This window comes from Natrix helvetica (genome assembly GCF_964273705.1).
Source record: "Natrix helvetica genome assembly, chromosome: 2".
NCBI lineage: Eukaryota > Metazoa > Chordata > Lepidosauria > Squamata > Natricidae > Natrix > Natrix helvetica.
Window position 1 is genome coordinate 30252282 of NC_138552.1, and position 25548 is coordinate 30277829.

The window sequence follows — 25548 nt, forward strand, 5'->3', positions numbered from 1 at the left end:
GCAACTATTCCAAGCTTCATGATCCCCAGATGTTGACTGGGAATTGTGAGAGTTAAGTCATTGGAGGAAACCACTTGGAGGAAAGTTGATGTAGGGTAGCTTTGATTCCATCCAAAGTTATGAAATCTATGTGAAAATGATGTTAATAAGAGAGAATAGAAAGGAGGAATTGAATGTGGGAGGTTTGGGGCCATATAAACGTTGTAAAATATATAATTCTTCGAACTCTTTGGGCTGGCAGATTCATCAAACAGATCTCACCGGACAGTGTTCACACGAGCTATTGAGGCATGCGATCTCCATTGGCAGGACAGTCACTTACAGCACATTATTAACAGTGATCTGTATACCAACTACTGTTACCATGAAGAGGCTCAAAACTCGCTCTTTGATTCTCACGGGTGGCCCCTCTGGCATGGTAAGTGGCTTAGCAAGAAATACATGTCCCTGATTTCAATGCTTTCTTTTTGTTGTTGTTGTTGTTGTTGAAGAGAAAAGACAGAAACATCTGGTGAGAACAACAGAGCTTCCTTTCAGATGGGCTGCTCGGTTCCCCCCCCCCTCCCCACGGTAGATTCCTAAAATCATTTAATGGTCTTTTGTATTGGGGTTATTCCAGACACCAATACTTAACAATGCCTTCCCTTTCTCTTTGTCAGAGCATGTGCCTACAGCTTGTGCACGAGTAGATGCACTCCGGTCTCATGGCTACCCAAGAGAAGCCCTGCGGCTGGCAATTGCTATTGTTAATACTCTAAGGAGACAGCAGCAGAAGCAGCAGGAAATGTTCCGGTTCCAGAAGAAAGGTAAATGTGGGCAGGAGGAAAGGCCAAGGACACAGCATGGTGAGAAAAAGTCTGGAATGAGACTAAGAATAAGCAAGTGATGGTTGAACATATAGCACTGCAGGTTTGCAGTGATGGTAGCTGGGATGGGGGGGTAAGAGCCAGTTCATTTCCAAAAGTCTGATAGGAATAAAGCTGTTTCTCTGTATCTCTCAGTAAAACCACAGTACAAAGAATTCTTTCATTCTCTTAATCTTAAATTCAAGGTGCAGAATGTTACAGGGAAAATATTCCTGAAACAAGCTAGTTATAATGATCTAATTGTAAAATAGCAGAACCATCATCTACATTCTTCTTCAGGGCTTCTTCTTTTTTTAATATGGAATTATTTAGGTGGGTAGTTAAGATTATTCATTTAACAGTTTAAAAATATGATAGTGGGAAGTGACTGAATCCATAAATCATACGGCTTCTCGCATGAGTTCTGAGAAAGTTCCCCATATACTGTCTATGGAGATTCTCAGTCATCCAGGTCATGGTTGTCCCAAAGAGGATTTTTTTCCAAGGGGCAATTGGACTTTCTGGTTTTTCTTTGAAGACGTTTCACTTTGAAGAAGCTTCTTGGATGAGAAATGAAATGTCTTCAAATAAAAACCAGAAAGTCCAATTGCCCTTGGAAAAAAGCATCTTTGGGACACTCATGTAATCTGAGCAAAAATAAAATAAAAAATCTGGGTTTGTGAAAGCATGGTCAGTTTACTGTCTTTGTTAGTACATTGCTCACTCACTCATAGGTGACATAATATACCAGTGTCCTTGGATGAAAATATAAGATCTCTGCCCTCTCCCTGAAAGTATTATGTGTAACTGTGAAGCTCATTCCCATGCTTCTGTACTGATTGTAGTTTAGATATTGATTCTTTCTCTCTTTTTGAGATAGTGTCAATCAACACTGGGTGAGGTCTTGCCCTGTAAGTCCAAGAGATGGGATCTAATTCAGTTTTGAATAACATCCCATCTACAGGATCAGAAAGCTACCAAATAAGGATTTTGTTTATAGGGAAAATGGAAATAAAGCTGTCTTTGAAAACCGAAGAGGGTGGGTATAATACTATTAATATGGTACAGAGAAAATATAGGGCAAGGTATATGATGTAGCCCTTCCACTACTGCTTCGATCTGTACATTTTTACGTATCTGCAGAAGATTAGGCAGATATATACTGGTGGTTTTGGTAGGCCTGTTCACATTTGCAATGGCCCCACTTCTCCCCATAATGTGGACAGCATTGAGTGGAACTGCTTGGAGACATAAGGCAGAGTCCTTAAGGTTTTGCTTGAAGACTTTAGTGATAGAGCACCTGCTGTTCATTCAGACATTTGCTTGAATGTCTAGAAAGTTGAAAGTGGGGAGAGTACTTGCTGTGCACATAGCCACTTTTGTGTCTTTCTCTAGCTTCTACTCATTCAGGTGAGAGGTCTGTAATGATCTGTATTCATGTTGACTTGCAATGAGTCCATATGGCAGTGTGACCAAGAGCCCAGCTTTATTCCAGACCTGGCTCATGAAGAAAACTGAACACAAATATATCCGCCTCTCAGACTTCCAACCTGAATATATGGTGGTTAAAGACAATAAGGCTTGGAGCTGTATTCATGGGCTTCACTCTCTCTGCACTTAAACTCTTCTATAGATTCTGTGAGCCTCAAGCAAAAAATTTATAGGAGCTGCTTGAACTAAGTAACTTATCTGTAGTATCCCTTTTTACTGTTCCATTTGCTGCTTTTGCCCCCAGTTCTCTTTAAGTAGAATTAAAATTTGTGTTAGTATTTCCTGGAATCTTGGGTAGAGAGCCAACCCTCTGCAAATTGGTGGGGGCTCAGGAAGTGGTTGTTTTTATTTACTGGCAGTGAACTATCTATAATGTACCTCCTCTATTCCATGTGACACAAATTCTCATGGAAGTTACCCATTCAAATATTTGGTGTCTTGGTTTCAGTTGTAAAGAATTCTTAATTAAAATACTGGACCTTTTTAAAAAAAAAAACAGAGAAACTAAAATAACTCTTCTCTGAATAACATAAGTATGCTTCCTGTTTATAAATTCTGTAGAAATAGCCTAAAGATAGTTTGGATAAACTATTCACAACAACAACAGTAAAACCTTTAGACAGCTTTTGTTGTTGTTGTTAGTAGAGTCAACATTTTTGATTCCTAGGAAACGAGACCTTGCTTTATTCTGATTATTTCTAACTGACCAGGGTTCCTCTTCATTGCTGAAATTTGAAAAAGCTAAGCAATGCTGTATAGTTATTTAAAATTTCAGCTACTGGCATCGCCGTATTTCATCCATTGTGAACCCTTTGATGGGCATTTTAGAGATCTGAATTCAGATTCTGTCTCCTTTATGGCCACTCATTCCTAGGTTTCGTTTTCCTGATTTGGAAAAGTCTTAACTGATAAGAAAAAGAAATACATGTATTCTGCATTTTAAAATTCTGTAAATAATATCAATACAATTGTTATCATACAATCAATATGTGTACTTGTTTTTTTTTATGTAGAACTTCTTCACAAAGGTGTTACCTCTATTACAAATCTAGAAGGTTGGGTTGGGCATCCATTGGACCCAATTGGCACTCTTTTCAGTAGCCTTATGGAAGCCTGCAGAGTGGACGATGAAAGCTTCCATGTGTTCTCAGATTTCACAGGTAAAATCTTATCTTGTACCAGTTGTGTATGCGCATTCAGCATTTTAAAACAAGTTGCATTTTATTAGTCATTGCATGTTAACTAAAGAATTAGTTTTGGAACTGTTAGCAATGAGTTTGAGCCAAAATGTTTCTTAATTAAAACATTCCTTGAAACAGGGAAGTTGAAAATGCTTAAGAAAGGGAAATTAAGGAAACAGAAGTTTGTTCTGAGTGATCAATGGTTTATCTTATTGACTGAATGTATCTATCTGCCTTATAGCGAGAGAGGTATACTTTCACTCAACTGTTGCCTTCCAAATGTGTCAGTACCCAGCCAATGTGGCTGAAAAGATTTCAGGGACTTATAACCTCAGCTAATCTGTACAATACCAATATAAGGAAGAATGTATGTAGCAAATTATTTTTCAATTTAGGATGTCTGGGATTGAATTTGGGACTGTTTCTGAATTCAAAGCATGTGGCCTTTATTACCTGACTTGATATTAAGAATATTAATAACATTGCATTTCATGTTCAACTGTCCATATTATAAATTATTTATAATTTATTTTCATTTTAAATTATTTAATATAATTTATTTATATTAAACATTTGCAGAGCTGCCCATCTTATATTGAAGTCTGGGTGGCTCCCAAAATGATTCTTACTACTTTGCTGTGATTTAGTCAGTATTGTTATCGTGCATATTGCAGGTGAAGGATGGCAAAGAATATGAAACACAGATTTCCTTAAGACCATGTAGTGAACTCATGACAGAAATAAGGATTTCCTAATTCATTGTTCAGTCTTTTGCTGTTTTATATTTTGGCTTTCAGTAGACAGCATTTGACTCCCATTCAAATCACTATGAATACATTTTACTTGCTATTTTGTATGTTTCAAAATTTTATGTTCTGAGTGGCTTATATAGTAAGATAGGATTCACGTATCACACCTAAGCCATCTTTTATTTATCTATGGTTTATTGGATAAAACATAATTGACTTGGTTAATGTTACATTATACGACATAAGCCATGATTTACAAACTACATTGGCTATATTCGTAGAAAATGCTGAAACAAAAACAAACATTTGGCTTAGTGTGATGTATAAAGTAGACCTAAAATGTAACCATGCCAATTTTTGCTACCTCTATAGGAAGCTTATGAATGATAAAGAATAGGCATAAACAAGGCATGTAACTTCAGAGAAACCATTTTCAGTGGCTTTATTGTTTTTATTTTGTAACTTTTTGTTCCAGAAAACATGGGCCCATGCAAATCTCTGGAATACTATCACTTTCCTACTCACAAATTCTTAGAAGAAGGAGAATCTTACTTAACACTAGCAGTGGAAGTGGCATTAATAGGATTGGGTCAGCAGAGAATAATGCCTGATGGCTTGTATGCACAAGAGAAGGTTTGTCGAAATGAGGAACAGCTAATTTCCAAGCTACATGAAATAGAATTGGATGACACTCTGGTGAAGATTTTCCAAAAGCAAGCAGTCTTCCTATTAGAAGGTAGCTGATTATTGATGATAACTTTCTTTTTTAACAGCTTTTAACAAAAGTAGAAGGCATCCTAAGTAGGTTCATTTCATAATCAACAAGCTCTTGCAAATCTAATGACTGTTTTGAGAGCTTTTAACTATTCCCAGTCTACGTATTTAAATATTGCACATACGAAGAGATGGTTATCCTTGACTCTACAGAATGGAAATTAAAATAGGTTTGTTTATCTTGTTGTAATTCTAGCTATTTTAGGGGAGCATGGAAAATTTCAATCTCACACGTGAGATTATGAAATTCTTGCAATCATCGCAACCACTTTCAGGTGAAACTTAAAACACATACAGTTAAGCTTTCTCTGGTCATGAAGATTCTCAATCTTCCAAGTTATAGTTGTCCCAAAAGTGCTTTTTTCCAAAAGGCAGCTGGACTTTCTTGGATTTTTTTTTTTCCTTTGAAAACATTTCGCTTCTCATCCAAGAAGTTTCTTTCTCTAGTCAAGCATTTCAATGACCATCTGATGTGGAACTTCACCCAGAAGTATATGAGAATTTTGTAATGTTTAAAAGTAACTTTTACTAGTGGAGTTTTTCTGGAAGTAAATACTATCTAAATTAAGAAAGGTGGATAATACTTGAAACTTTGTGAGAATTAAAATGCATGGTCACTTCAGGGATAAGATAACAAATACAAAAAATCAAGTCGAGGGATAGAATCAAGATCACGTGAAGTGTTAATACCACTTTATAATGCCTTGGTAAGGCCACACTTGGAATACTGCATTCAGTTCTGGTCGCCACGATGTAAAAAAGATGTGGAGACTCTAGAAAGAGTGCAGAGAAGAGCAACAAAGATGATTAGGGGACTGGAGACTAAAACATATGAAGAACGGTTGCAGGAACTGGGTATGTTTAGCTTAAGAGAAAGAAGGACTAGGGGAGACATGATAGCATTATTCCAATATCTCAGAGGTTGCCACAAAGAAGAGGGAGTCAAACTATTTTCCAAAGCACCTGAGGGTAGAACAAGAAGCAATGGGTGGAAACTAATCAAGGAGAGAAGCAACTTAGAACTAAGGGGAAATTTCCTGACAGTGAGAACAATTAATCAGTGGAACAGCTTGCCCCCAGAAGTTGTGAATGCCCCAACACTGGAAGTCTTTAAGAAGATGTTGGATAGCTATTTGTCTGAAACGGTATAGGGTTTCCTGCCTAGGCAGGGGGTTGGACTAGAAGACCTCCAAGGTCCCTTCCAACTCTACTATTGTATTGTATTGTATTGTAAGTCAAGTCAACTTTTCCCCAAAAAACCAAACCCCAAACATTTTCTATAGATAAGCAGAAGAATCAAAAGCCAGGTATTACATTTCTTTGAGGAACCTCAAGCAGTAACAAGGATAGGGCTTGTATAAATTTTTAGAGACCTCTGGCCTAAACTTAGTATTGCCTAAATGTAGGGCAGAGTACTGAGAACCGTATTTGTTCTACTTAGCCTTATTGCTTGACTATTTTTACACCTGATGAATATCAAAAACTACAGTTGTGCACTAAATTCACTAATAATATAATGAATCTTATTGAATTAGACTGTAATCACACCTTTCAAGGATTCTGTCCTTTTTGGCCTTGTTTATATATTTACAAAATTGCTAGGCAATTTATAAATAATAAAAAGATACAAGTGATGAAATCCAGTATGTTAAACAAAAACAAGATAAATATCCACACAAAAGATTATTTGATTAAAATCAAGATTATTTTCCACATCAAAACTAACTTCAGTATTGTGGAGCTTCCATCCCAAAGGTCTTGCAAAAGAGGTTAGTTTTCACTGCCTTTGATGCCATTGTGGCCTCTGGTGAAAAGATACTCCAAAGTGAGGCAGCTGTTGCCAAAAAGACCGTCCTTTCAAGCTGCGGTTGCTTGCTTGATCTCTTGGAGGGTGGAAACCCATGTACCCCACTTGGTGGGCAGGCCAATTCTACTTGGTCCAGATTGTCCCAAAGGCATCAAGAACCCAAATCATTCAGAGCTTTAGAAGCGATCATTAGCACTTTGAATTGGACTGAGGAACCTATTGCCAACCAGTGAAGTTGTTCTACTAAACCAGTTACTTCCCATTCAGTAGGCAGGCAGCTATGTTTTGTGCCAGCTACAGCTGCAGGATTGTGTTCAAGTACGTCCCACCCCGTCCCATAGATCAAATTGCGGAAGTCTTAGATTTAAAATGATGATGGTTTGTTGCAGTTTTCTTAGTCTAATCCAGGGGTGGGATTCAGCCAATTCAGACCGGTTTGGGCGAACCAGATGTTAATTTTAATCTGATTCGCCCAACCAGTATTTACAAGGACTAGCTGACCCCTCCCACCCGTCATGCCAGGTAAGTGCAGGCCCTGTGTGGAGGCTCTGGGAGGGTGAAAAATGGGCTTACCAGAAGTCTGGAAACAGAGCCTGGAGCAGCCGTTTTCACCCTCCCAGAGGCTCAAGGAAAGCCTCCAAAGCCTGGGGGGGGGGGTGAAAACTCCCCACCACCACTGTGGTGCAGGAAGCTGACTAGGCCATGCCTCCATTGCCACGCCCACCCATCAACCGGGCAGAGAACCGGTTGCTAAAAATTTTCAGTCTCACCCCTAGTCTAAACACATATTCCAGCAAGAACTATGAGTTTAGAAAACTCTTTGTTAATATTCCTGCTTTACCCCCGGCAGCACAACTCTCATCAGGACTGATGGAATAAATCTTTATGGATCCAGAAGGCCTCCTTTAACAGAATCCCATCCTTGCTAAGATTCAACTGTGCCTGCATGGGATGGGCACAAATTTAAAATGCAGACTAAACTCATTCCACCAAAGAACCTACCCACTTCACAAATCCCAGATAATTGTCAGATAATTGTCATGTGCAATAATATAGCAGCCCTCAGTTATAATGTCAAATGTTTAAATGTTTAAAACTGTAACATCTGAAAATACTTTCTATTATTTTATTGCCTAAGAGTAGAAGCGGTTAAATTTGTGCTAAAAGGAAACTCCTTGAAATGTTTCAAATGCAAAATAGTGTTAATTTGTATGAAGTAATAGTTCTGGAGATATCATTGAGGGAAAAAATAAAAAAGATATAGTTTATTTTCATTAAGGATCTTTGAAGCACAATAATTCATATTTTTCTGCTACATTTTTTCAGGATACTGTGGTCATCAGCTTCTTTGCATTTCAAGGTTAATACTTTTAGTTTTAGCTTCCTTTCAGAAGGCTCTTCAGCTTCTCCTAACTCAGAAAAAATGTAATGGGATTAATAGGTAAAAAGTGATAAAATCTGTCATAACTGATGTTTTCCATGAAATTTAATTCCAAAGGTGATTGTCTCCCTTTTATTTTTAAAATAAGATTTATAGAAAAATAGTTTATACTGATTCACACTAACAGTTTGGGGAGCTCAGTTGCACTCACTGACAATAATTCCCCAGGATTTAAGATAGAGATCTGTTCCTAAAACTCTCAAAGATACCAGAGATGCTTTCCTGTATATAAAATTTGATACTTAAGGGCAACCATTCTCTATCAATATTGTAGTAGTAGATCATATACCTAACGTCATATATGTTCAGTTCTGATAGTAGATCTTGAGAAGGCCTTCATTATATATACAGACCCTACAGAGTCACGGAATAGCTACTTCCAAGGATATAATGTGCCACGCCTAAAATGTTCTGTTGTTATATTTGGACTGTGAGTGGTCTAAGGAAGGATTCAGGCATTTCTTACAGTGACCTGCTTTAGCATGCATGACACTCTGAGGAAAAATACATATTTTGCATGACTATCCAATCCACATAGATTGGGCCATTTGCATTGGAATATATTGCTCGTGTTCAAATACTTTCCTGAGCTATAAACTATATTCTGCTAAAACATATTTTAAAATATGATTCCAAAAGCATATACATGCTTCAGTTCTTTGCTTTGATACAATATGTTCTACTTGGTTTTCTTCCAGTTTTTTGGAGAGGGCTCCTCACCAGATAGAGTTTTTCCTTTGTAGTGGATGTTTTCTTTTTGGCAAAAATTAGTGCAAAATTTCTAGCATTTTGATACTTCTTGGTTTTATGTTCAGTAAAATTATAGTTCTCATTATAAGATTTTCTGTTCTTTTGCTTCCCCTCTCCAACAGCTGGACCCTATAGCGGTCTAGGTGAAATCATCCATCGGGAGAGTGTTCCAATGCATACCTTTGCCAAGTATCTTTTCACCTCTCTCCTACCTCATGATGCTGAACTAGCATACAAAACTGCACTGAGAGCAATGCGGTACGTATCCTTAAAAAACATTTATAAAGGATGTCCAATTCCAATTGACAGCATGGTTCTCCCTTCAAATCTCTAAAGTCACTGCAGAGGCCTCACTCCAAACATGTGGTCCTTCAGAGGTTAAAAACAGTGGTGGGATTCAAATAATTTAACAACCGGTTCTCTGCCCTAATGATTTCTTCCAACAACCAGTTCACCAAACTGCTCAGAAAGTTAACAATTGGTTCTCCTGAAATAGTGCGAACTGGCTGAATCCCACCACTGGTTAAAAACATGGTGGAGGGGAGTAAGACCTTTTCTGTGGTGGCCTCTTCTTGTCAGATGAGACCCTTTGTCTTTTAGAAGACTGGGCCATAACTTTAATTTTAGAAAGCCACTGCCAGAGTGATAGTTTATTTTTATGTGTATTTTAGTACAACACTCCTTGTCCTAGATGTGCTGCTCTAGGAAATTATGGGACTTGCAGTTCCAGCATGATTGGAGAGTCAACAAGTGAGGAGGACTGCTTGGTCTATTGCTACTTGGGATTTATGCAAGTTGCAAATTCAAAACCTTTAGAAACTATCAAATTGAGGAAATAAAAGTTTGCATATGAAGTGTGCCATCCTGGAAGTCTGGTCATGGGGTGTAATATTTGGGTGAATGAATAACATGCAAGAGTTGCAAGACTTTTATATTTATGTAACGCACAGCCTTTCTGATCCAAGCCTTTCATTTTAATTCTCCATCCGAAGATTCAATCATTTCAGAAGTAGCTCTGAGATTGACCCCTCTCTAAAAGATGCTTGACACTCTTGCTGCTGGAAATTGTATCTGACTCTTGACAGAACTGCCTACGTAGATTGACTGAAGTATATGCTCTAATGTTGGGAACACAGAACTAAGGGGTTTTTATTAGAATATTCTCTCAAGCACTGTTTATAACTGGAAGTAAATCCTAGAACTATCTAATCTGAATTTTTTCTGTCCCGTCATAGTTGCTTTTCCCTTTCATTTTCAAGGCAGTAGCTTCTGTGCTACTGTACAAGCCAGTCCAGTTCTTATGTCTGCCTCATTACCTGTCATCATAGGACCACTACGATAGAAAATTGGAAATAAATGAGGTGTGTCATTCTGTTAACACAGCTGATTGACCCCCCTCCTTCTTTCAGCACTTGGGAGTTCAGCTGCCCCCAAGGGAATCCTGAATCTCAGTTGAGCTTACTCATGCAGGCAGCTGTGGACACAACCACTTCAGTATATCTATTGTGAAAGAAATCTGTCCTCTTGGAAAAGCAAGGGAGAACTGGTACTTTCTAGTTCTGTGAGTTGTGATTTCCAACATAACTGAGTGCTGAGTTTGGGAAAGCTGCCTTCTCTCATGCTTTATAATTTGCTTCAGAAAATCATCCTCTGGAACCAAGGGAATGCACAGGGTATGTGCAAAAAAAAGTCAAGATTGCGGCTGTAACTATGGGATTAAAGCCTTGTCCCCTTTATGGATATTGCATTGCACGTAAAACAGGGCTTTGATTTCATGGTTGTGATTGCCTTCTTGAATCACACAAACACACACAGACACACACACACACCCCTCGTGCATACCCTTGGCTTCAGTGGATGATTACTTGGAATAAATTAAGAAGCATTACCAGAGTCAACTTCTCACTGGAGCTGAAGCACTGGTAGGTATAGTACAGGTTTATATCACAAGAGGAAGAATTCCATAATGCATTCAGTGAATGATTAGGTCTGCATTCATGTCTGTTAGAGCTGAAGTGCACTTCAGACTCAAAGGAAGAAATGTGATTCGGAGTTTCCACAGGCATGCACAGAGAACTTGTTGGGAATGCCTTAAACCAAATGCATCTTTTCCAGGATAAAGTTGCAGCTGTGAAGAGCAGCCGCACAAGCTGGGGGGAGGAGAAGGGAAGTCACAGATGCTTTAAAGTGTTTCCAGCAGATGTTACGGGGGCACAAAATAACATTTCTCAGTTGGAATCCAAAGTTCTGCACAACATAAGGTTTATGTGTTGAGAGAGAGAGTGCACACAAATATAAATCAATTTCCCCACTGCCATCATACACCAAATGTGATTAGGCTAACCAGACTGTTACCCCCAGAAAGCATTACACAAATCAAGCAAAAAATTGTGTTTATTTTTGTCATACTTTATAATTGTGTTATTTTTCTTCATGAAACAGTCTGTTTATACAAATTGGGAAGAAACCCAATTCTGTGTAGGACACTGGAGAGCTTTCAGAATAGAAGAGAATATATGTAGCTCAGAGTTGAACTGTGGGGTCCTTGGTGCCCTCTGAGCTTTGCTTACTTGCAAACATTTCATTACCCAACTATATAATATCCTCAGTGCTAGAGAGTATGGGGCTGGCTGTTCGTTTATATACTTTTTTCCCTGCAAATGTTGATGAGGGTATATATTTTTCTCTTTGGTAATTCCTTAATTAGGGTATTATTTTCTGCTTGTTTGTCTGGTGTTAATCTCTGCTTACCTGGGTTTTAACTGCTAAGGAGGATGTGATCTGGACCAGAGGTCACCCACCTTCTGGACCACTAAATTCATAATTTTAAATCCCGCAGACCACTACTATGATTTTTTAAAAAGATAAATAGTATTTAGTGCAATATAAAAAATGCAAATATTTTTTCCTGTGGACCATCAAAACGTTCTCACAGACCACCAGTGGTCGGTGGACCACCAGTTGGTGTCTCTCAATCTTGACTTTTTCTTTTTTTGTTGTTTTTTTTTTTTTGGCTTTTTATTGTCTCTTGAATGACGTGCAAATGTGGTTTATCTCTATGTTTGTATTGATGGCTGATTTGTCTGAATGCCAATCTTCCAGGAATTGCCTAGAGTTTTTCGATTTAGCTTACTCTAGGATGCTCAGAGTTTCTTGGATGAAACTGTGGTTGAGCCTGTCTCTGTGTTGTGAGATTAAGGAGTTTTCATGGTGACTTCTGGCTGTTTATTGGTATTCATGGATGTGCTCTGCTATTCTTCTCCCTGTCTGTCCTATCTAATGGCTGTTATAGTGGCGGGTTGTATATTGCAGATGAGCCTGTATGTTGCCGACATAGATGACCAAGCAGAAACCATTTGCAGGGCAAACTACTGTACATAAATAGGGACTGAACACCCAGTCACTAGCACTAATAATATTACTTTGTTGATTAGTGAAATATCTGCAAGCAAACAACCACTCTTAGAGAGTACCAAAGGCTCTTATAGAATAGAATAGAATTCTTTATTGGCCAAGTGTGATTGGATACACAAGGAATCTGTCTTTGGTGCATATGCTTTCAGTCTACATAAAATAATAAAATACATTCATCAAGAATAAAAAGATACAGTACTTAGTGATAGTCAAGGTTACTAATAAGCTATAAAATCCTACTAGGAAACAAATAAAAACAATATAAATTGAAAGATACAGACAACATGGCTATAGTCATAAGTGGGGAGAGATGGATACTAGGAAGGAAGAGAAGAATAATAGTAATACTGTCTTAGTAAATTATTGACAGTGTTGTGGGAATTGGTTGTTAAGCAGAGTGATGGCATTCAGGGAAAAACTGTCATTTCTAGTTCTGTGCCCTACAGCGTCGTTCTGAGGGTAGCAGTTGAAACAATTTATGTCCAGGATGTGAGGGGTCTGTAGATATTCAGAAGCCCGGGGTTTTAAATAGTGTTGCCCACATTGATTCCGAGCATTCCTTCATAGCCATAGGAACTGAGAATCTGTTTTTTTAAAGAAACAAACAAAAAAGAAAGAAAACTGAAATTTTAGAAATCAGGATATAGCTAGTCTTCAACTTACGACCACAGCTGGGAACTGGAACTTCTATCCTAAGCCTATCCTAAGCCTGTATGGCTGTAAGTTGAATCATCACATAACCGGACGTGATTTTACAGCCATTTTTACCATGATTATAAGTCAAATCGCATGGTCCTAAGTTGAGTCACGGGATTGTAAGTGTGAATCCAGTTTTCTGCTGGAATCAGCAAAAACTGTTGCAAATTGCAGCTGTGTGACCATGGGATGCTGCAGCCAATTGTAAATGAGAGCCAGTTTGTTATAGTGGTTAAGGCTAGAAACCAGGAGACTTTGAGTTTTAGTCTTGCCTTAGGCATGAGAGCCAGCTGAGAAAATCATTCTTTCATCTCCTAACTCATCTCATAAGGGTGTTGTGGGAAAAATAGGAAGGAGATTATTAGATATGTTTGCCACCTTGAGTTATTTATAAAAACAAAGGTGGCATTAAAAAAAAATTGAGCCTGTTGCCAAGAGTCCGAATTGCGATTACATGACCATGGAGGCAGGGTGATGATCATAAGTTCTATTTTAGGTCATTATAGACTTTTTCCTAGGCTTAATTCAGATTGTCATGGTTGTGAGTTGAGGACTACTTGTACTGTGTTCAACTTAGGTAGTCCTTGACTTATGACTGAACCCATGCAAGTTTGCATTTATGGCCATTTGCAATGCCTCACAGACAGTATCCAGGAAAAAGAAATCCTGCAGCAAACAATGGGTCTACCTAAACGACCACCACAAAAATCATAATTTTGGTTTTGGTCCTATGATGACGCATTTTAGAACCATCATGACTTAACAACCATAATTGCCAGATTAAAGTACGGCTCTAAATTGAGAACTACCTGTACAGCTTTCTGCGTTCTTCTAGACTTTGCACATAGCTCTCAAAATCTTTGAGGTCGCATAAATCTACCAAATTTAAGTTTTAGTTGCAACTGAAAAGAGGCATAGAAATGTTACCCGATGTCAGTGTTACAGACAGGCTGTGACAAGCATTTTAAAGCACTGAAAATGTCCTGTCCTCTAGAAGGCTTTTCATGGCTGGCTGCATTTGTGGGCAAACGCACAGCTACTTGGCTTCATTGGCAGCCTGTGTAGGAAAGTTTATGCATGTACACACAAAATTAAAGCAGTTGCTTTAATGCCTTGAGATGTCTGCTGTATTACTCAAGACTCATATAATTAGTGAAGCCTCCCCCACCCATTGGTATGTTTTGCACAGTCCTAGTATATAAAATTGTCCAATTAACTGCTGTAATCTTATGTCCAATTTTTTCTTCTGCATTGATAAGATTAGATAAAATTATCATTCGCCCAAAACTATTTTAAAAAAAAGAAGAAAAGACAAAAGAGTAGTTGTTTAGATTTTCATGCAGTGAGATCTTCTCTTGCCTTCCAACTTATATGGGAGCTTCTTTTCAGGTAAAGTCAGTTTTCTATTTTTTTGATTGTCAAAGTGGTTGGTGGAATTTCTCCCCCCGAAGGAGACTTGCCTGGCTCCTACACTGCTATATTTTTAGTGCCACACTTATCTCTTCCAGACATTTTGGATTTGTAAGAGTTGAATTTTTAAGCACCGCAAAGTGTTGAGATAGCTGCTTTTGCATATTCATGTTTTTTTTCCCTGTGCATAATTATTTTGTCTTTTATTGCTTGCTTCTCATTTTGTATATTTCCACCCAGTAACAGATGTTCTGAAGCTAGAATACAAAATGTTCTCTTTGCATGCATGTGCAGATAGATAGATGATAGATAGATAGATGATAGATAATAGATGATAGATAGATAGATAGATAGATAGATAGATAGATAGATAGATAGATGATAGATAGATAGATAGATAGATAGATAGATAGATAGATAGATAGATAGATAGATAGATAGATAGATGATAGATAGATTATAGATATAGATAGATAGATAGATAGATAGATAGATAGATAGATAGATAGATAGATAGATAGATAGATAGATGATAGATAGATGATAGATGATAGATGATAGATAGATAGATAGATAGATAGATGATAGATAGATAGATAGATAGATAGATAGATAGATGATAGATAGATAGATAGATAGATAGATGATAGATATAGATAGATAGATAGATAGATAGATAGATAGATAGATAGATGATAGATTAGATAGATGATTGATAGATAGATAGATAGATGATAGATAGATAGATGATAGATAGATAGATAGATAGATAGATAGATAGATAGATAGATAGATAGATGATAGATATAGATAGATAGATAGATGATAGATATAGATAGATAGATAGATGATAGATTAGATAGATAGATAGATAGATAGATAGATAGATAGATAGATAGATAGATGATAGATAGATAGATAGATAGATAGATAGATAGATAGATAGATAGATAGATAGATAGATCGATCGATCAGGAACATAATCTTGCTTTGGAAACTTTTCATACTGGATGGATTAAGCTATATGAGGAGTATTGATTTTTGGAGAGTGTCTATTTAGACTATTTAGTGCAGCCTTCTCCAACCTGGTAATGTCTGTATGGTTTGAAGTACATTTTCTTTTCATCTTCACCTGTGGTGGGATCCTGCCGGTTTAACAACCGGTTGGGTGATCGCATGTTTTGCTCCACACGCGTGCACAGTTTTAGTAAAACTTACCTTCCACATTACTTCTGTGGAGTAACACAGCTCTGCCGCACGAATCAGATGAGAGGATATAAGTAAGTAAAGCACACAGGCGGGCGGGCCAACCTGATCATTGGAGCAAACAGGTTTGCTCCCAGCTGATTGTTGGAGCTACCAGTTTGCCCGAACCGGCTGAATCCCACCCCTGATCTTCACCCAGCAAGTTTATGGAAAGTACAGATCAACACATCAGATTGGAAAAGGCTCCTATCACAAAAAAGATCTTGTTCTCTCCTGCCATCACAAAGAGCTTTGCCAAATTTGTTAAGGGCTATGAGAACTGAGATATAATGACTCAGAGCTACACAAATCATACTTCAGTGTTTTAGTTGCCATGCTACATATATGATTGTATATGATGAAATTCATAAAAAAAGACATCTGGATTGATTAGATGGGAAAAGGTCTTCCGAAGCGTCTCTGATAATTTCAGAATGTTGTGGCTATTTTTCAATTTCTGTTGCCTGAATTACTGTAAACGTTCCATTGTTGGTTGTAGAGATCAATATGAATGACAGTGATGTCCTCCCCAAACAAACAAAAGGCTTCCTTTTCTAGCTGATTTTCAATGCGTTCTTCCAGATGAAAGTTGTAGGGATAAATTTAATGTGAATGGTGCTGTTGATTAGCTGACTTTTTTTGCTCAAAACCTGCTGATTGCCCTTTCTCCAGGTTCTTTCAGCTACAGTTGTGAGGCTTGTTACAAACATGGTACAAGTACTTCTGCTTTTAGGCATTGTGGGTCACGGCAGAAGCAGCGTGATTGTAGAAGATTATGTTGACAGAACAGTCATTGGCAAGGTTGCTGCGCTTGTCCCAGCTTCTAACTCCATTGCTTCAACCCTGTGTCAGGAAGTCAGGGCTTGTAGAAGAACTGCAGAGACAGAATAAGGCATTTGGTGATTCACCACCCTGAGGAACAACCGAAATGCTTGCAATTTTTAAAAGTACAAAATTGTAAAACTACAAAGAAGGAAGGAATTACTGTCCCAGTGTTAAACTCTGGGGTTAGGCTAGGCTTTTTTTAAATTCACCCTGCTAGAAAGAGTGAGCTCAGATAGACCAGCAGTTCTTAGTGATTGTGGTAGTTTGCCTGCCTGCCTGCCCGCCCACCTGCCCGCCCATCCATCCATCTATCCATGTTTTATCTAATTTATATGCTGCTTATCTCACAGTTCACAAAGTAAACATGCTTACTCTTGTGGTGTAGTAGTGATATTAAATAGAAGGGGAAAAACCAGTCAAGCCTTTCTGAATTTTCATTGTGAAATCAGAGAACTTGAGCAATGGGGTGGTTGGTTGTGTGGAAGTGTCCTGTGTCATCACTTTTGACCTTTCAAGTGCTGAAGTTGCTCTGAATCATCATGGTAAGAAGCTCATGTGCAAAAAAAAAAAACCAACACCAAAATCCACCATCCTATTTTCATTCAAGTAGATTACAGTGTAGTCTCTTCTAATAATAGCCCTGTAGGAGGGATAGAAATAACTTATCAGCAAAAAGCAACTATTTTCAGTACAGCTGTAGTATCTCTTTAAACCATTGTTTGAAAGTAGGCTTGTCCTCATACTTATCTTTTTTTAATCTTGCATGGAGTTACTTTTGACAGACTTGCTTGTGCAAGTAAAATAAAACAAAGTGAATGGCTGCTTGCTCAAGAGGCTGTATTTTGAGATTTTAAACCAGCATTTGTTTAATATGACAATATTGTTTGACATCTCAATTCTTTTGACTAAATAGCTGTTAAAGTTCCAGCGCAATTGTTGGGATTGATATCTCTAAAAATAGCTATGGTGGAATGCAAACGTTATTCAGATAACTTCTCTGCCTACTGTGAGATGGTTTTATATAGATATTGTGCACCCATGCCTCTGAAAATCTGGATGCTCAGGGCATATTATTGCAGAGGGGCTGCACCATTTGCATGAAATCTGAGATAGAAGCGAATACATTGATTTGTGAATTAAAAAAAAATATACAAGCACATGCAATTTCAGTTTTAGAAAACCAGAATGACATTTTAAACACATAGTATGTAACTAAATAAAAATATTTTATCTGATCGTTTAAAAAATACAAAACTAATAAATGTTTTTACTTCTCTCAAATAATTGTTTACAAATTTACTAAGAGATGAAAATCAGAGTTTCTGCATTCAGATACCAAGACATATTATACATCTTACCAGTTGAGAAAAAAAACAAAGCTTCAGGCTGATATACTATTTTTGTAATAAATAATGTATAGGAATAATATCAGCATACTATTGTAAACAAACACTCCCATACAGTAAACATGTCAATCTTTACAGGTTGCAATCTTATGCACATTTCATTGGGAATGAACCCCATTATATTTGGTGATACCTGCTTTTTAAAAAACAATGCAGAGAATCTGGTTGCAAATGTCAAAACTGTACAGAAAAATAGAAATGCAGAACTGGGTCAATACATCATTAATTATTAAGAATAGAATTCACATTCCAAATCTCTAATAATACTCCCATTTAGAAGTATGTCAGGTTTACCTTTACATACATTTTGTGTGTGTGTGTGTGTGTGTGTGCGTGTTGATAATTACCAGCTTTTCTTAGTATGCAATATGAATAGGAAGCACAGAGAAACAGAATAATTCAGAGGATTTATTGTATAAGGACCTTACCATAGCATTACGGTTATATTTCAGTATATTATGTACCAATAAAGGAGAATATTTGTAGCTCAGGATTGAAATGAGGTGCTCTCTGAGCTTGCTTGTTTCTTGCAGACGTTTCATTACCCTAATAGGTAACATCATCAGTGCTAGCAAGGAGTGCTGTTTGCTGTCAGTTTATATTCTGGTGGCTTGCCTGTCTATGTGAGTGGGGGCAGTCTCAGAGATTCTTTGGTTGGGCTGTTTATATTGTGTGACTTGCTCAGTATGGGGTTCTTTCTCATAGCCATTCACCCTTGAGCTGACCGAAAAAATTGTAGTATAAAAGTTGATGTGTCTTATTAGATCACTGATCCTTATTAGATATAGGACACATTAATCAGAGATTAGAGAACCCCTCCAACTTTGTTTCCTTCCCTCCCACCAAAAATCACATGCCACTGCAAGAATGTCAACCTGTCAGTCTTTATACATACCTTGTTTCCCTGAAAAAAAGGACCTCCCCGGATAATAAGCCCAATTGGGATTTTGAGTGCATGTGCTAAAATAATCCCTCCCCGATAATATTGCAAGACAGCAACAGCCATGAGGTGACTAAGCTCGCCCCCTCCTGCACCTCAAAAATAATAAGACCACCCCGAAAATAAGACCAAGCACTTATTTCAGGGGTCAAAAGAAAATAAGACCCTGTCTTATTTTTGGAGAAACACTGTAGGTTGGGGAGAAGGCAAGATTGGTCACATGTCCAAAATGGTAGATAGAGCTGTGTGTTCCAAACTTGTGCTCTTTCAGGGAAGGGCTTTTTTGGAATAGTGCCATAATATCCAATTCATGTTCTAAAGAAGCCCAACTCTCAACTGATACTGATAGTCCTTGACTTACAATAGTTTGTTTGGTGACTGTTCAAAGTTACAATGGCACTGAAAAAAGTAACTTATGATCATTTTTCACACTTATGGCCATTACAGTATCCCCATGATCACATCATCTAGATTTGAATGCTTGGCAACTGGCTCATATTTATGATGGTTGCAGTGTTTTGGGGTCCTGTGATCCCCTTTTGTGATCTTCTGACAAGCAAAGTCAAAGTCAGATTCACTTAACAACCGTGTTAATTAATAACTGCAGCGATTCAGTTCATGGCAAGGAAAGTCATAAAATGGGACAAAATTCACTCAATAAATTTCTCACTTAGTAACAGAAATGTTGGGCTCAATTATGGTTGTAAGTCGAGGACTACCTGTAACAAGTTTTCCTGTTCCAAAGAATGACTGTTGATCCAGCCTGATCAACAACTGGAAAAATCAGGGAGAGGGGCACCATGAAGCTTCCTTTCCCACAGATCAGGGGTGTCAAACTCTTGTCATCATGGCGATGTCATGTAACGTATCCAGGGGTGGGCTGTTACGGGTTCGCCCAGGTTTGGGAAACCCCCAGCTAATGTTATGCCCGGTTCGGAGGACTTCCAAATCCCACCCTTGGCTGTCCCCTCCCTTCCCACCCCGGCCCACCCCTCCCAGGAGTCTCCAAGCAGCCCATTTTGGATGCGAGGTAAGTTCAGGGCCAATGCGGATGCTTGGGGAGGGGGAAAAACGGGGCTCCCGGAAGTCCTCTGGAGACTGGGAAGAGGCAGTTTTCGCCCTCCCTGAGGCTCGAGGAAAGCCTCCAGAGCCTGCGGAAGGTGAAAACGCACCCCCACCCCCCCGCCATGGTGCAGGAGGCTAACTGGGCCATGGCCACCATGGCCACGCCAGGCTGAGAACCTATTACTGAAATTTTTGAAGCCCACCCCTGGACGTATCGGGACTTTTTTCCCCTTCACTAAACCGGACATGATCGTGATGCATCCAGCCCCCGGGTCGCAAGTTTGACAGCCCTGCCACAGATGGTCAGTATGAACTGGGGATTGGCTTGAAGACCTAGAATTACAAGGGGAGGGAATCCTGATTTTAAAGAACGCGACTGTCCTGCCGCTCAGAGTAGAATGAGCATGAAAAACTATGCCCACATATCAAAGTGAATGCTCTCACAAAGCTATCATGCCCAATAAGTGCCAGGCACAATGCCACCATTTGGGGAGGGAGGCTCATCTGATTACCCCACCAACAAACAGGTCAGTGAGGTGTGTTAAATGGTTTCCAGGCCGAAACTTTTTTTGGAGGAAAATAATATTTAATTCAGGAATGTCTAATGGTGGTGCTTCCTTAGGTGTGTGGCCTGAAGATGATATGAAGGCAGTGTCATGAGGACTCTGCAGAAAGAAGAGGTTGCCAAGGCTTGTTTATGTTGTACCTATGAAGAAAGGCTTATAGTAGCATTGCCCTTGGTTACCAATGGTAATTGAGACTGGAAACTCTGTCACTAACAAAGCAGTCACAAAGTGCAATGCCATATGACTCTGCTGACTTAAGATTTCTAGCTACGGCCATTTGGGAAATCCCAGGCAATGGTTATGTGCAGTGTCACGTGACCATCTTTTATTTATTAAATTTATATGCTGCCATCTCACTCTGAAAAACAACTCTGGGTGGTTTCCCCGTTGACTTTACTTGTTGGAAACTGGCAGCAAGCTCACAAATGGTGATCACATGACCATGAGGATGGACGCAAGGGACACAACTTTGAGGAGCAGTTGTAAGTCTCCTCATTCAGTTCCATTGTACCTGTGAATGGCAACTGAACAAATGACCACCTGTACTACAATGCTACAGTTTCCCTGGTGTGTCCCTTGTTTAGGTTCACATTCGTAGAAACTTGCTGTTCAAAATCATATTAAGGAAAATCGGATCTATAGAGGTTTTTCTGTCTAAAGTGAACGAATTAATTAGATGTAGAGGAAAAATGTTGATGCTCCATAATAATAATTTGTTGTCTTAAAAATAACCATTAAGCACTCCCTTTTCCCTTCCTATATATCAGGAGAAACCATGCTATTTTAACTGTGGTAATTGTTTTAAAAAGCCGAAATGGTCAAACTACGGCCTTTGGACATTGAGTTTCCGTAGAAGGAAAATCGTACTTGGGATGAACTAGGCTACGTTTGTACGATCAGTAAGATTACATATTTTTTACTTGCAGGTTACTAGTATTGGAATCAACAGCTCCGATAGGAGATATGTCTCGTCCTCATCACATAGCATCAGTTGTTCCAAACCGGTATCCCCGTTGGTTCACTCTGAATCACATTGAATCTCAGCAGTGTGAGTTAGCATCAACTATGCTAACAGCAGCCAAAGGTACAATCCTGACAATGAACCATCTGAAATTTTAGTTTACTAAAATGTAAATTATGTTTAGTTGGTCAATGTAACAATTTTTGTGTGAACAATGTTCAGTTTGTCAGCTTTCCCCTTCTTCTGTTGCATCCCCAGAGAGATTAAAAGGTTTCATATGTATTGAGCCACATTTTATCATGTTTCAACCATAAAGGGCAGTATGTAAGCGATGTATTTGCCTTGCTCCATAAACCAGGATGAGTAGCTCCTGGCTTCAGCTTCCTCTCCCAGATCACAGAGCTGAAAATAAGTGACATAGTGGTAGGAGTAAACTCAGGACAAAAGATAACACTTGGCAAAAAGTTAAAGTAGAAGTTTCTGACAAGGGAAAGAAAGTTGTGAGAGTTTGTATAATGTCCAAGCCAGACCATATGTGTTTAAAACAAAAGGAACATAGTTTTTTGACAGGTTGTTTGTTTTAGAAATATATAAGGCTGCCAAACTTTATAACTCTGGGCAGCATACAGTAAAACAATCATAAAATGCGATTTAAAAAACACAACCAAATTCCAGAAGAAAAACAACCATTAAAAGACAATCAAAGCTGAAGGAAGGCGTGTTTAGAGACACATCAAAAGATCGATATGTCAAGGAAACCATTTTGGTTTTTTTCTTCTAAAAAGTAGCACATCTTATCAAAACAAGATGGCAGGGTGCTTGGTCAGTACAAAGGTAGCTCAGAATAGAAACTGAACCATCTTGAATGAGATTACTTTTCCCTAGAAAATTCAAGCTTGCAGTTTGAATGCATTCTTAACTTCAACCATGGATTATTTATTTTTGTACAGTCTTTTCAGTGTACCAAAGCTGTTCTATCATAAAGGTGTTAGATCTTACAGTGGTAGCACCTGCCTTAGTTACAATTCATTTTTGGAGTTTTGTAAAGCATTCTAAATGGGGCTGCCTTATAATTAAAAAATTCAGCTAGTTGAAACTAGTCAAACAATAATCAGCTGAATTACTGAATTATATTGGTTATAGGGTTACACACCTCCATTTATTTCATGGCTATCAGCTCTCTCACTCTCTTTTCTTTTTGGTCATCATTCATTGTTGCTTATCACTTCACAACTTGGGCATGGGTTGTTAAAAAAAAAACTAATTCCCTTATATGAGGCCACCCAGTTTTAATCTAACTTGGACTCCCAACTGTAAGAGTCACATAGCAATCGATAGGAATACATGGAGAGCCTTTGAGATAGTTGCTTCTATAATTTGGAAATCCCTGTAAACATAGTTTAGGCTAATTGTCACCTGAACTTTTTTTTAAAAAGTATACTTACCATATTTTTCCGAATATAAGACATACCTTTTTTCCTCAAAAAAGAGGCTGAAAATCTGGGTGCATCTTATACATCGAATACAGCATTTTTTGCCTCCCGAGGCCTCACCCCCTTCACCAAAATGGCTGTGCATACATTATGGAGGCTTTCAGAGAGCTCCTGGGGGCTGGGGAGGGCAGAAATGAGCGAAAAATGCCCCCCCATCCCCCAGCAGCACTCTATAAGCCTCCATAAGGCTATGCATGCAATTTTTTTGACAAACAACAGGCCTGCTTTTGCAAAAAAAGGGCCATATTTTGCTCGTTTTTGTCCCCCCCCCCCCAGCACTCTGCAAGCCCCCACAAGCCTATTCATGCCTTTTTTAAAAAAACGGGCCCATTTTCACGAAAAATGGGACCTTTTTGGGAGGTTTGCAGAGTGCAAAAACTTCTTTTTTTCCCTTTTGGAAAGCTCTTTAACTGATTGATGAGAATTACATTGATCAAGTGCTGTGCCAGCAGAAACAAAGTCTTAGGTGCTGCAGATTGTCAGCGATTTCCTTCTCCAGCACATGGATAAATACACCTGGAAACATCTACCTACTCTCTCTCTCTCTCTCCCTACCTACCTACCTACCTACCTACCTACCTACTGTATTTATCTCTGTCTCTGTCTCTGTCTCTCTCTCTCTCTCTCTCTCTCTCTCTCTATCTATCTATCTATCTATCTATCTATCTATCTATCTATCCCTCTATCTACCAACTTACCTACCTACTCTCTCTCTCTCCCCCTCTATCTACCTACGTACCTACCTACTCTCTCTCCCTACCTATCTACTGTATTTCTCTCTCTATTTCTCTCTCTCTATTCCTCTACCTACCAACCTACCTACTCTCTCTCTCTCTCTACCTATCTACTGTATTTCTCTCCCCCCCTCTATCTGCCTACGTACCTATCTACTCTCTCTCTCTCTTTCTCTCTAGCCTTCTACCTACCAACCTACTTACTCTCTCTCTCCCTACCTATTTACTGCATTTCACTCCCTCTCTCTCTATTTCTTTCTCTCTATCCCTCTACCTACCTACACTTTCTTTCTCTCCCTACCTACCTACTGTATTTCTCTATTTCTCTATGTCTCTCTATGTCTCTCTTTCTATCCCTTTACCTACCTACCTACCTAACTACTTTCTCTCTCTCCCTACCCACCTACTGTGTTTCTCTCTTTCTCTCCCTCTCTATCCCTCTATCTACCTACCTACTTTTTTAAAAATTTGCCTCTTCAAAACCTTGGGGAGTGTTATACTCTGGTGCATCTTATACTCCGAAAAATACGGTAGTTAAGACCAACATCAGCAGATATGCCAACTTAAAATCCAAACACATGCCTGAATGCAATATATTTTATTTGGCAGTTGTATATTAGCTAACCTGAAAGAAAAAATCTTGTCTCTGACTTGAGTTATTTTAGTATTTATCAGCGAACACTGGAAAAATATTTTGTACAAATAAATGCAGTCCACATTCGCTCACCACATTTCATATAAAAGTATATCCACCTTTCTTGAGTATATTGTTTCTTTCTCATTATTGTAAGATACAACTTAACTGCCAAAAAATGTGCTTGCTAATCCATAAGGTCCATGAAGAAAGGACGAAATTATTTAGTTGGAAATTGTTGCTTGACCAGGAAACAGCTATGGTCATCTAATACACTACCACTTCTTTTAGCATTTATGGAGATTTTTCCTGATGGTCTCTGCAGTGAATTTTGTCAACTAACAAGGATAACACTCTTTCTCAGTCTGTTTATTAGAGTGGAAGAAGATTCCAACCAAAAGGTTTAGATGAGGAAATTCCTACTTCTATGCAGGATAGAATGTACATTTGTTTATTTTTCACATTTCTGAACATCCCATCTCCCTCAAAGAGAGATATATTTGAGTGCATAGATCAGGGGTGTCAAACTCACGGCACAGTGATGTCATGTGACATATCACAACTTTTTCCCCCTTCACCAAACCGGGCATGGGCCTTGGGCTATGAATTTGACAGCCCTGGCATCGATGATCAATCATAAATAAATAGTTAAAAGCAAACAGACTAGTTCCCTGCGTTAGTATCTCTGAGGCTGTGAGGCAGTAATTAAATTTACTTAGCACATTATTAATTTCTCCATTCCTTCCATATTTTGGTATTAATTTATTTACATTAAAGTATCCCTCGTATATACCCTCAGATTTTTTGTTTGCAGATTCTATGCAGAAAGTTTGATTAAGGAAGAAATATACTAGTGCATTGACCTTATGAATTAAGAAAGCTTTTGATTTGTTAACTTCAGCTTAGCCTTAAATTTTCCTTTTATTTGCTAATGATAACAGACCTGTATGTAGTGCACACACTGATCCACTGCAGAACAGTTGGGTATATTGTATATTTTGTAAAATTAAAATTCTTGACTGAACATGTTTTCACTGAACCATACTTTAGCAAATGTGTTAAGAAGCCTTTTGTCATAGTCATCTGTAACTATTCCACCATATATCACAAGATTTATATAA

The 25548-nt window shown here is 38.4% G+C and overlaps 1 protein-coding gene across 1 annotated transcript in view; it reads left to right on the forward strand.

Moving 5' to 3' along the window:
- ZSWIM6 (zinc finger SWIM-type containing 6) overlaps positions 1 to 25548 on the forward strand; it is a 113011-nt gene that overhangs the window by 78440 nt on the left and 9023 nt on the right. Inside the window, exons 6-11 of the mRNA XM_081941336.1 lie at positions 242 to 418; positions 660 to 806; positions 3350 to 3496; positions 4742 to 5002; positions 9161 to 9296; positions 21532 to 21689. Of these exons, the coding sequence (XP_081797462.1) occupies positions 242 to 418; positions 660 to 806; positions 3350 to 3496; positions 4742 to 5002; positions 9161 to 9296; positions 21532 to 21689 (1026 nt within the window). The remainder of the gene's footprint in view (positions 1 to 241; positions 419 to 659; positions 807 to 3349; positions 3497 to 4741; positions 5003 to 9160; positions 9297 to 21531; positions 21690 to 25548) is intronic.